Raw genomic sequence first — 12,220 nt, forward strand, 5'->3', positions numbered from 1 at the left:
CAAGAGCCTAGCCCATACACACACTTGATGGACACACACACACGCACGCACACGCACACATGCACTTGTACGCATGCACCCTGGTCAGCCCCAGCACCAGCTGAGCTCTGCACTCTTCACTCCAGGTGGCCCCTCAAGGCTAGAATAAATGTGCAGCAGTTTACCTGGGGCTCTTACCAGCGCCACCTCCTTCCATCTTGGCCACAGCTGGTCCAGACTCAAGTGGAGTCGTCAGGCCCCAAAGTTCTTTTCCCTGCAAGGCCAAGGGAAGTGGAGGCAGGACCCTACACGTCCCCCACTCAACACCCAGACACCCCACTTCTCAGAGGGGCCAGCACCATCCCATCCCCAAGTCACCACGTGGAGCAGGCTCTCCTGTGCCCAGCAAGGAATCCTACAATTCTCGAGTGTCAACACCAGAAGGGGTGGGGACCTCAGAGCCATTACATCCCACTCTGCTCGTACAGGAGGACGTCTGGGGCCCAGAGCAGGAAGGGCACCACCCCATGGTCACGTTGCCAGCAAGCAGAGTCCAGGGCTGTGGCAGACCAGCCACAACATTCCATCCCATTCAGTGTACTCCCAGTTAACGCGGCTGCATCGAAAGGAATCCCTGAGCTGTGACCTCAGTCTTTCCAAACAAACAGCTTCCAAGAGTTCAAGGAACAGTTCAGATTAAGAGCAGTAACAAAAATACCTAGGATTTACTTTGGCTTGGGGGAGCCCTCGACTGAGCTAAATGTCCAGCCCCGTCCATAAAAGCTCAAGATCTGAAGTTCTCCTTTTGGCCCCGGGATCACTTTGTGGGGGCAGGAGGGCCCTGCTGCAAGGCTTGGCTTAGCAGCTGCTCCTCTGGGCATCTTACAAAAGTCCTCCCTGGGGACCTCAGCTCCCCATTGGCGCGATGAGGGCAGAGGGTCGACCCATGATTCCCAGAGGCTCTTCTGGCTCCGACTCAGAGCTGCCCCTGTGTGGCTGGAAGCCGCTCTGCACCCCAGGGCTTAGTCTTTCCGTCTGTGAAGTGGGGTTCCTCACCTTAAAAAAATGTTCTGAAACCAGCAAGTGCCCTGGTGCCTTACCGATGCAGTGCCTTCGCCGATGGGTAAGGCAGAGTACCGTTCAAATGTTTTCCGACTCAAAAAAGGCCCACACTCATTCTGCCAACTCCGTGTTTTGCAACTGGAAGCCAAAGGATCCGGCCAAGACATAGACCACTTGGATTTTAAGATCGGGGTGGAGCCAAAGGATTCCCCACCCTTCACGGTCATCCTCGTGGCCTCATCCAGACAGGAGAAGGCGGCGTGGACCAGTGACATCAGCCAGGTGAGCAGCATCACCTGTTCCTGAAAGCAAGTGGTTCCTTCACACCTAAGCTGGCTGGGGGTCCGGGGGCAGCTGTAGGGCTCTGATGGGGAGACGTGGTGTCTCCAGGGGCAGCCCCAGCCGAGGCTGAGCCCCGCTACTTGCCCAGTTCTCAGAGGCCCCTGGGCCACCTGCAGAGTGGTCTGGGAAGCCCGTGCATCTGGATCATCTCCAGGGTGATTTTTTTAAGCTCCACATTCCAGGGCTCTCCCCTCCAGCCCTGCAGACACACTAGATCCAAGTCTCTGAGGTGGTGCCTGGGAACCTGCATTTTAGCACTCACCCCAGGTCACTGGTACCACGGGAAAGTCTGAGCACCATGACCCAAGGATGTTGGATGTAGCAGAGCCAGGAGAGAGAGCCAAGGCCTCGCAAAGCCTAGGTTTCACCCTCCCTCTTTGCCTGCACAGGAAGCACAGATTCCCCGGGGACCGGAGAACAGACCCAGGGGGCTGTGGGCCCCTCCCTGCAGGATCAGGCAGAGATCTGAGTCTGCAAAGAGGCTGTCGGCAGCGCCGGGCTTCCGGCCCGAGTACAGGCCTCTCCCTGGGCCCCGCAAGGGCCTTGAGTCCGCGCAGCCCTGTCCCAACAGCAGAGAAACTCCTCTAGGGCTGCCTGCCTGAGGTCTGCGCTCTGCAGAGCAGGTGGCTGTATTAGGGTAGCAGCTGACGGAGGAAGGGGGCAGCGAGGCAGGAGATGGCCCTCTTTCTGAGCAGGGGGCCTGGGAGCTGTATTTATGGAGAACTGGGGGCAGAGTCTCCTCTGCATTTAAGGGGGACTCCCATCACTCACTCCCTGCCCCTCGTTTTTATGCCTCACGTCTGCGCTGCCCTGACTGCCCATGCACCACTGCCTCTGCCCTGCCTGCCTCCCTCACAGCCCCAGCAGAGGATGGCGGGATGGGGAGGGCGTGTAGCGGGTGCCTGTCTGCTCCTGCTGAGTCTTCCCACGTCTTCACACAGCTAGCGTGTCCCGGGGAAACCGGAAAACTGGAAACCTCGAGCGTGGCCCTTTCCTGTCCTCAGCAAGCCATCAAAGGCTCAGGGCCACTGGCCTGGAGAGTGTCCCTGGGGCCTCTGCCCCATTGAGGGCTACATGGCTGATGCCAATGGGTGTCAGGGCCCCCAGGCCCTCTGATGCCCCCAGGAAGCTCTGTTCTGGGGCCAGGTGCCCTACGTTTCAGGGTTGCTGGCAGAATCAGAGCTAAAGAAAGTCTCAGAGTGCGGGGCTGGAAAGAAGGAGCTGGGAAGGGCAACTGAGGAAAGCTTCCTCTGGAGGCCCCCAAACAGTAGGGGGCCTGGCTGGGACCAGGACTGGGCCTGGGAGCACCCACTGCACCAGCCTCTTTGCTCTCACCTTCTAGGGACTTGGACCCCTCCCCCAACACATACATCCTCAAAACCAGAAGTTCCTGGGATGCGCCCCTACCCCCAGGCCTAGGATAAACCCTCTCATGGTGCAATGTGGTGGCTTGGGGTGGCGGGCAATGAGGAGGAAGAAGTGTGTCTTTGTATCTTTTATTATTGGAGGAGGTGTACTTTTTATTCAAAGAAAAATTTGGATTTTGTGGTTTTTCAGAGGCTGAATATACCATACAATTGTCTGTTTCCCCCAGTGCCGGCAGCCTTACCTCCCCGGGGGTGGGAGTTTATATGGAAAACCAGCCGCAGCTTCAGAGTGTTGGCCCTGTGGTGGGCAGAGGACAGGGTGCAGGACAGCACCCGCGCGCAGGGGGCACGGAGGCCCTGCTGAGCCGGCCTCCCCGGGGAGACATCCCAGAGCACTGTGGGTCTGATCTTGACCTTGGCACTGGATCTCAGAGGTCAGCCACAGGGTGGCCAGGGTCAGACGCTTCCATTTTGCAAACAACCCAAGGAGGTAGGAACCATTATCCCCCATTTTGCAGGTAGGAAAGCTAAGGCCCAGGGAGGTCAAGTTAATACTCAAAAGGTCACTGAACTGGGGGCTTCCGACTGAAGTCCAAGGGATGCTTCGCGTTGACCTTGCCTTTGCCTCGACGATGCCCTGGAGGTTGAGGACCCTGTGTCGCACCAGGGCACGTGAACCCCACACTCAGGTCCCAGAGTGGAGGCTGAGGCTCTGACCCTGGGGTCCTCTCTGATTCCAGTGTGTGGATAACATCCGGTGCAATGGGCTCATGATGAACGCGTTCGAGGAGAACTCCAAGGTCACGGTGCCGCAGATGATCAAGTAAGTGCCCTGAGTGGCCCTGCCCAGGCCGAGCTCCAGAGACCGCGGGCCACCTGGAGCCAGCAAGGGGCTTCGAAGATGCTGGGTTTCGTCTTTCCAGGTGTTTTAGGTGTTTGTTTGCTTGTTTGTTTTGAGTTAATGTCTATTTGGATGATGGCTTTGGCTTAGTTTTTCTTGTTTGTCTTGAAAATGTGGATTTTTGTATTAGGCTGATTAAAATAGAACATCAGGTAAGACGATTTATACACTCTTTTTTGTTTAATAGCTTTATTTCTTTTCCTAATTACAAAATGAGAACACTTCCAAAACGCAGGCCCCAGTGCCACCGTGTTCGTTTGAGCAACCCCAGGGACAAGGGACTTGTGGGGGGACGGTGGCATCCTACTGAACACAGCTGTCTGACCGTGCAGGCAGGGCAGCCTCCTGGCCTGCACCAGCATGCTTTCTCCTCCAGTGTCTGCTCGCCTGACCCCCTCAGGGGGCCCACCGGGTGGCCTGCTGGCTCTCTGGCCTCCATCCAGACCTCTGAATTCCCAGCCTGCTCTGCCCGCCTGGCTCAGGCCAAGACCCAGCTCCCCGACCCCCGGCGCATTGTGCTGCCCAGAGCACAGGAAATCTTTCTGATCTCAGATTATTCCCTCTTCTTGGTGGCTTCCTGCAGTTCTGTAGGTGCAACATATATCTCCCTGAATCTTGGTGAAAACACAAACCAGATGTGTCTTGCAGCATAGCCGCCTTGGAAGGAATCATTTCCTGTTTCTTCAGGTTGGACGTTTGTCAAACTGCACTGTCCTTGTAGGCCCTGTGCTTTTTCTCTATTTTTCTCATCCTGAAAAGAAATCCCCACTGCCCTGCTCATTGGAGGTGGTCGATAAGGGTTATTTATCCATTAATATTTCAAATCCTAGGTATGTTTCCAAAGAAAAACCTTTAAGGACAGTGTGAAAGGCTATATCCAGTCTGCTCACCTCTTCTGAGCACTTCCTGCACTCCTAGGCGGTAGGCACCCTCTAAAAAGCCAGTGACTGCAGAGTCCACATTTATTTACTGTCTACTGAATGCCAGACAATATTACAGGTCCCTTAGGTCATTTAGTCTATTAAGTTCTTAACAAAAATCTTTTGAGGTAGGTCTTGTTATTTCCATTTTACAGATGAGGAAACTGAGTCCGGGAGAATAAGTACCTGTGTAAGGGCACACAAGAAACAAGTATTACAGGTATCATCTGAACCTGTGTATTCTGATTCCAAGCCTTGTGTTCTTCCCACATCACCAGAGATGCTAAACCTATTCCTGCCATGACAAGCATTATGGGCTGAATTGATACTGAATTAGATTTTTTTTTCCCTGTGAGCTCATGATGGTAAGGTTCCCAAGCTTATCCTTTCAGTAATGTCATGTATTTATTCATTTATATCATCTTCTAATCATATCCCACCAGAAGACAAAACAGATTTAAGGCTGCCTGCTAAATACATATAAAAACAACTAGATAACGTACAGTCATCCATGTGTAAGGAATACGGACAAACAAAAAATAAGGAAGGAAAAATAAAATGAAGCCCGAATGAGGTTAACTGCACTTGCTGTGCACTTGCAGGAAGTCAGCAATAGACTTGATTCCAAGCCTCTCAGCAGTCAAAACAAAAAGGGAAACATGATTACAAAGATTCACAGTGTTCAGAAAGTGAAAAACTACAGCTGCTTATGGAGTCATGATAGAATCCCCCTGAGACAATGAGACATGTGTCCTGTGGTTTAACCACCAGAGGGCGCTGTGGGTTGCAACATTCTTCAGGGCAACTGGTTCCCATTACACCCAGCAGAGGCTGTGGGCGTCAAGCTCACAGACAGCTGAAGGAAAACAGACCTGTGGGTGTCTAGACCCAGCTCAGTCCTCAGGTCCTCAGCCCACTACAGTCTCATTGACTGCACCAGACACCTGTCCTCATGTGTTGGCAGCCTGAGAGGAACGGGACTTGCTGCTCCCAGATCCAATTTGGAAGGTCTCAGGGAAAGATTCAGATTGCTCCGGCTTGGATCAGACTCCTACCCCATGCAGAAATCACTCTGGCTAGAGGTGAAGGACTTTGATAGATCCAATCCAGGACACCTGCCCAACAGTGTCACTTTTAGTCCAGCTGATATACTACAGGCTGAAGATGGACCCCAATGCTTTTTATTTTTCAATTTTTAAGGGTTTTTTTGGGGGGTAATAGGGGATAGGAGGCAATTAAATTTTTTTTTTTTTAATGGAGACACTGGGGATTGAACCCAGGACCTTGTGCATGCTAAGCACACACACTACCACTGAGCTATACCATCCTCGCTCCTCAGTGCTTTAATAGGAAGCCAAGGTGAGGTCAAAGAGAGGATGACCTCTCCCTACAAAGGCTAAGAAGGTTGAATAGACTTCTAAGAAATCCACCCAACCTTGGCACAGGGGCCAGAGGTTCACAATGACTGACCATCACAAAGCCAGCTTCATTCTTTATAGCTCTTCATAGCTAAGGGAGGGAAGCTGTCAGCAGATTGCTGGCAGGCGAGGCAGCTAGTTACAAAAATTTTGGGATTTTTAGACTTAGAAAAGAAATTAGACCCTTGGAAATTTAATTAAGCTATTTATTGTATCTGCTGACACTTGCTCGTGTGGTTTTTAGTTTGGGATTGCAAGCTCATTTTCAGCAGGGGTCTGTCTATGAATGTCTTTTAGAACCTGGTTGACAGATGCCCTTCCAGAAAGGTTTTGCATTTGTTTCCACCAGTTGCCTCAGGAGCATTACATCCTGTGACCACACTTTTATATGCTCTGTTTGGGCTTCCCAGACCACAAAGGTAGTATGAATTTGTATTCCAAAACCACTGGGAGGGCAAATAAGACATTCTCAAGGGAGCTTTCTACCCCCGCCCAACCCACCCCCCAGAGGCTGGGCTAATACAGAAAACATGCAAACTAGATTTTCCTGGGCCACCTTTCACTGAGCCTGTAGCCCTTCAAGGCTCCCAGCTTTACATGCGGGTCTCACTCCAAACCCCTCCACCCACAGGCCCAGGCCTCATCTCCTTCTCTATTGAAACCTGAGGCACTTGGTTTTCAAGGGCAGCAGATGCCCTAAAGGCAGCTACAGCATCAGCTTGTTTCCAAATTTCTCTTCATTTTTGGCCCCTGGGAATTTCCTTTGCATCTTTTTGTCTCTACTTATTTTTTTATTGAGATATAATTCATGAAACTCACCATTTTAAAGTGTACAAGTCACTGGATTTTAATGTATTCACTATATTGTACAACATCACCACTGTCCAATTCCAGAATAATTCCATCACCCCAAAAAGAAACCCCATACATATTAGCAGGCAGTTCCAGTTCCCGCTCCCCCATCTCCTAGCAACCACCAATCAACTTTCTGTGCCTACAGATTTGGCTATTCTGGACATTTCATATAAATGAGATCATATGATATGTGGATTTTTGTGACTGGCTTTTCTCACTGAGCATGTTCTCAAGATTCCCCCGTGTTGTAGCAAGTGTCAGTGCTTCGTTCCTTTTTGTGGCTGAATAATATTCCATCATGTGGCTAGGCCACATTTGGTTTATCCTTTCATTGGTTGATGGAAATTTGGGTTGTTTCTACTTTTTGGCAATTATGAACATTGCCCTCGTGAACATTTGTGCCCATGTTTTTGTGTGAACAGATTTCCTTTATATCTTGTGAACTGAGTAACACATAATTTTTTAATTTGTTATGTTTCATCCAGTATTTGTAGTTTTATAATGTCAGGTTTTTAGGATATTGTTGAGAAAAAGAAGACGCAGCCCATTCTTCCTCAATGTCAGTCTCCCAGAGCTTTCCTTGTTCCCATCCTAAGCCACCCAGTCCTTCAGCAGTCCCTCTGTCCTTGGCTGTTGGCACACTGAGGAGACCGTGCTGCTTGGGCCATGGTCCAGCCTTCAGGGAGCTCACAGCCTGGTCGGGGAGATGGCCGTGGACTTGGAAACTTCAGACCCAAGTCTCCTCTTGGTCCTTCCTCCTTCCCCAGGTCCGATGCCTCCTTATATTGTGATGACGTAGACATTCGCTTCAGCAAAACCATGAACTCCTGCAAAGTGCTGCAGATCCGGTACGCCAGCGTGGAGCGGCTGCTGGAGAGGCTGACGGACCTGCGGTTCCTGAGCATCGACTTCCTCAACACCTTCCTGCACTCCTACCGCGTCTTCACCACCGCCGTCGTGGTCCTGGACAAGCTCATCACCATCTACAGGAAGCCCATCAGCGCCATCCCCGCCAGGTGGATGGCCTCCCCCTCCCAGGCGGACCCACAGACCTTCCAGGCCTGGGAGGGAAACTGAGCTCGACATTGGGAGTGGCTGGGGAGAGGCTGTGCCCTGCACTGGGTGGGGGGATGTGGGGCACCCTACAGAGGAACCAAGCCCGCCTCCTGCAAAGAGGTGGGGAGGTCTGACCTGCCTGATCTGATGCCCCTGCTCAGTCCCAGCCTTCTCCACCTCCCCCGGGCTCCTGGGGTGGCGTAGAGTTGGGGGTAGGGGTGCATTATATTGCTCTGTCCTCCCTGTTCTCACCTATTAGCCCCCTCCTGGAAGCCTCCCACCCCTCCCCACCTTCCCCATTTAAGAAAGAATGAGAAAGAAAAGGAGGAATAAAGGGAGGGAGGGTGGAAGGAGAGAGAGAGAATCCTGTCCCTTCTCTGTTTAGACCACATCCTTCTGACACACTTGGGGTGGTTCAGCACACGGAGGGCAGGCCACCTTAGCCTTGGCGTCAAGGCCATCTTTTCCATCTATATCGTGGCAGTTCAGCCCTGTGATGGGCCAGCTGGGACCCAGAAAGGCCAAGACCCTTGCTCCCGGGCCCCTGGCAGTGAGGACTTGAACCCAGGGCCCTGGGCTCATGGAGACCACTGGCGGCCACCCCTGCTGCGTCTGGGTGACACGGGCCCGTGGGGGGTTCAGAGAGGCGTTTCTCAGAACCCTGCAGGTCAGGAGGACCCACAGTGTCTCAGGTCAGCGGCTGCTTTGGACCAGAGGGAAGCAGAGGAGGAAGCATCAGGCAGATGCACCGTGCCACCAAAGCCCGTGCCCTCCTCCCAAAGCAGGACACTCGGGTCTATGGACTCCTGGCCTCAGGCCATTTAGCCACGTGATCCTTTTGGCCTGGCCGCCTCTCAAACCCACCCACCAGAGACGGGGGTGCCCCTGGGCAGGCAGTCAGGCCTACGCTGACCATTTGTTTTCGTCCCCTGTCCTCCCCGCAGGTCACTGGAGCTCTTGTTCGCCAGTGGCCAGAACAACAAGCTCCTGTACGGCGACCCCCCCAAGTCCCCCCGCGCCACCCGCAAGTTCTCCTCACCACCTCCCCTGTCCATCACCAAGACGTCGTCGCCCAGCCGCCGGCGGAAGCTCTCCCTGAACATCCCCATCATCACGGGTGGCAAGGCCCTGGACCTGGCCGCCCTCAGCTGCAACTCCAACGGCTACACCAGCATGTACTCGGCCATGTCGCCCTTCAGCAAGGCCACACTGGACACCAGCAAGCTCTATGTGTCCAGCACCTTTGCCAGCAAGATTCCGGATGAGGCCGATACGGCCCCTGAGAAACCTGAAGAGCCCTCAGCTCTCAGCAAGCAGAGTGAGTGGATCTGAGGGCCCAGCCGCACCCCCACTCACCGGCCCACTGAGGCCAGCCCAGCCCCGTCAGGCTCCCACGGGGCAGGAGGGGAGGCTGGGGGTCCCGGCCAGATGTGCAGAGCCTGGGCAGGGGGCCAAGCAGCCGTACGTGGGAGCCCAGCTGCAAAGGGGCCAACAAATCGCTGGGAAGGATGAGTGTCACTCCCGTCACCAGCTTCCCGCTGGCCTGACGACAGCTTCCTGCTGCAGCCATGTATTTGTCCATCTCTGTAGTGACATGTCCTGGGCCAGGCCCCAGTCAAGGCCGAGGAAAGAAGAGGTCATTAGGCTTAAGTCCTGCCCCCAGAATTCACAGGGTGGCTGAGGAGCAGGACCAGACATGGAAACATGGGCACCTGATATGTGTGTTCAGGGGTGCTCCAGGGGCACCGAGGATGGTGTGGGGAAGCCGTCAGGAGAGTCAGAAGACTTCCTGGAGGACCGATTAGATCTAGATTCTCACCAGGAGGATGGGAAAACCTCATAGACAGAGGGAAAGGAGTGGGCAAGACTGAGGAGCAAGGAAAAGTGTTGCGTGTTCAGGGAACAGCGTGGAGCTCAGCATCCCTGGAGCCCTGAGCGTGGGTTGGCAGCTGGAGATGATGCTCTCAGAGCCCTGACCATTCTGGAATGACGTTTATTTGGAGGATTGTCTGGCTACGTCTTACATTAGGTCAACCTACATCCTGGGTACCACCAGCATTGTCTCGGTTAGCACACGTGTTCATGTGTGCCCACGCACACACACAAACATGTGCACAGCCCTGGGCTGGTCGGAAGCCCTGGGCTTTGAGGAGGAGGCAGCCTTTGTAAAAACAATGAAGATAGTCGGGATTTCTCTCCTCTGAGTTGGGAAGAGGGAAGACAGAGGGACCCACCCCAGCAGAAGGCACAGCCGAGGAGGGGTAAAGCCCCCAGGAGGCTCTAATACCAAGTGACACTGACTGTGGCACATACAGTAAGCAGGTCACGTGCACAGCTCCAAGTCAGGAACCAAGGTAACAGCCTACCAGAGACCCACATGCCATCCCGCAGCAGCGCAGACACCCCGGCAGGGCAGCAGACAAGGGCACAGAATTCCATCTGACATGAAGCTGCAGTGAACCCAGGCCTGTCACGTCCTGACACGTAGTGCAAGACGGTCCTGAGAGGTCATCTCATACTGGGCTTCTCGACCTGCGGTCCAGCGGACCCTGAGCCTGCCTGCCTGTGCACCGCATTGTGCTTGTGTGTGTGCATTCGCTTCTAAACAGAAGACCTGTAGCTTTCTTTGGGTTCTCAAAGAGGTCAAGTGTCACTCCACTTACTTTCTAATTGGGGAAACTGAGGACCAGAGAGGTGAAGAGTTTTTGACCAAGATCTCACCACGCCAGAGCTGGACTTTTAATGTAATTCATCAGCTTTCCCCAAAGTGTGTAAACCATGAGTCTCCCAAGATTAGGGGGACTGCCCAAACCAGGATGCTTTTCATAGTGACCAGGCGCAGGGACAACAGGGATAAAGCAGGACTTCCCTGGGCAGGCCGGGGTAGATGGTCACCCTAAGATGTTTCACACACACACCAAAAAAGCAGGGAGTCAGGTGGTACCCTGCTACTCAAAGTGTGGTTCATGGACCAGCCACGTGGACATCACTTGGAAGCTTGTTAGAAATGCAGGCTCCAGACTATTGAATCAGAATCTGCATCCTAACAAGATCCCCAGCTGTGCCCATGAAGTCTGAGGAGCCCTGGGAGAGCAAAAGGCCCCTTGGAGGTGCACAAGGCCCGTTAGCACGTGGAAGGTCTGATGCGGCCCATGGCAAATACAGCTGTTAAACTTTCTTCAGCCGGTATTTCCCAAACTTACTCTGTTTGGCTTCGTTAAATTATAGGCCTGAATTTAAAAATCAATGACTGTTTGAGACATGCAAAATTATTTCCTCTTTTTCTCCCAGGCTCAGAAGTCTCCATGAGGGAAGAGTCAGATAATGATCAAAACCAGAGTGACGAGGGTGATGCCGAGACATCCCCCACCAAGTCTCCGACGACACCAAAATCTGTCAAAAGCAAAAATTCCTCAGGTACAATTCGCCAGTCCGAAACTACAGATAGAGTCCAGAGGATGTGTGAGATCCAGGCGGGGAGAGGGCAGCGGGTCAGCCCGAGGAAGGTCGAGTGTGTGTCAGCCCTTCTGTGTTACGAGTGACTCCTTCCTACATGCAGGAACTTAACTGCCCTTCGTAACCCTGGGGGTGATTCTGGGGCCGCTACCCTGGCTGGTCCTGCTCTTCAGCTCAGCAGAGCCACTTCCCCACCCCACCCCACCCCACCCCACCCCAACCCCCAACTTCAGGCAAGACTGCATAGCCCACCCCATACAGGCAGGAGGGCCCAGCATGTGGGCTCATGCATGGAAGATCAGACTCAGAAGGTGTTTCCTGAGCTGCTGCTGCGTGTCAAGCTCTGTGCCCCGCCCTTGAGCCATCTGACACCGCACAGAGGGGCCGGGTCATTCCTGATTTTCATACAAGGGAGAAGTCTCCCCGAGAGGTTGTGGCGATGCCCACCCTAGTCTCAGACTCATGATTCTGGAAGGTCCTCAAGGAGCCATCTGGGTCCCTGGTTCCCACAAAGCACACCGCGGGGCTCTGAGATACCAGGGGTGAGGCGCGAGCTCACGGGAGCCCCTCCCGCCCCTGCTCCCACATACGAGGTACAGCCTGAACCCCGAGCTCCCTGACTACCCAGGCCCTCCCAGGAGACCCAATAAGTCACAGGGTCACCCACCTGCAGAGAGAAACTGCTCGGACACCGCAGGCCTGCCACAGCTTCTCAGATACCCTAAAGCAGATTCATGGAGACAGAGCCAAATTCCAGAAATAAGCTTTGAGGTTTTAAAATAAATCATTTGCTGCTCACAGCAAAAGCACTGTTATTTTGTCCTGAGTATGGATTGCTCTGCAGAGACTTACAAGATGAAGCTA

General features: G+C 53.5%; 1 protein-coding gene across 5 annotated transcripts in view; it reads left to right on the plus strand.

Moving 5' to 3' along the window:
• Window positions 1-12,220, plus strand: part of RASGRF1 (Ras protein specific guanine nucleotide releasing factor 1) — a 95,022-nt gene that overhangs the window by 55,760 nt on the left and 27,042 nt on the right. For all 5 annotated transcript variants that reach the window (XR_012502605.1, XR_012502607.1, XR_012502606.1 and 2 more), the window contains exons 12-16: window positions 1,187-1,323; window positions 3,491-3,573; window positions 7,612-7,860; window positions 8,845-9,218; window positions 11,192-11,317. Coding sequence is in view for 2 of the 5 variants with exons in the window: in XM_074353943.1 (XP_074210044.1) it covers window positions 1,187-1,323; window positions 3,491-3,573; window positions 7,612-7,860; window positions 8,845-9,218; window positions 11,192-11,317 (969 nt within the window). In the remaining 3 variants the exon portion in view is untranslated. The remainder of the gene's footprint in view (window positions 1-1,186; window positions 1,324-3,490; window positions 3,574-7,611; window positions 7,861-8,844; window positions 9,219-11,191; window positions 11,318-12,220) is intronic.

The sequence above is a fragment of the Camelus bactrianus genome, chromosome 27, assembly GCF_048773025.1.
Source record: "Camelus bactrianus isolate YW-2024 breed Bactrian camel chromosome 27, ASM4877302v1, whole genome shotgun sequence".
Lineage (NCBI taxonomy): Eukaryota > Metazoa > Chordata > Mammalia > Artiodactyla > Camelidae > Camelus > Camelus bactrianus.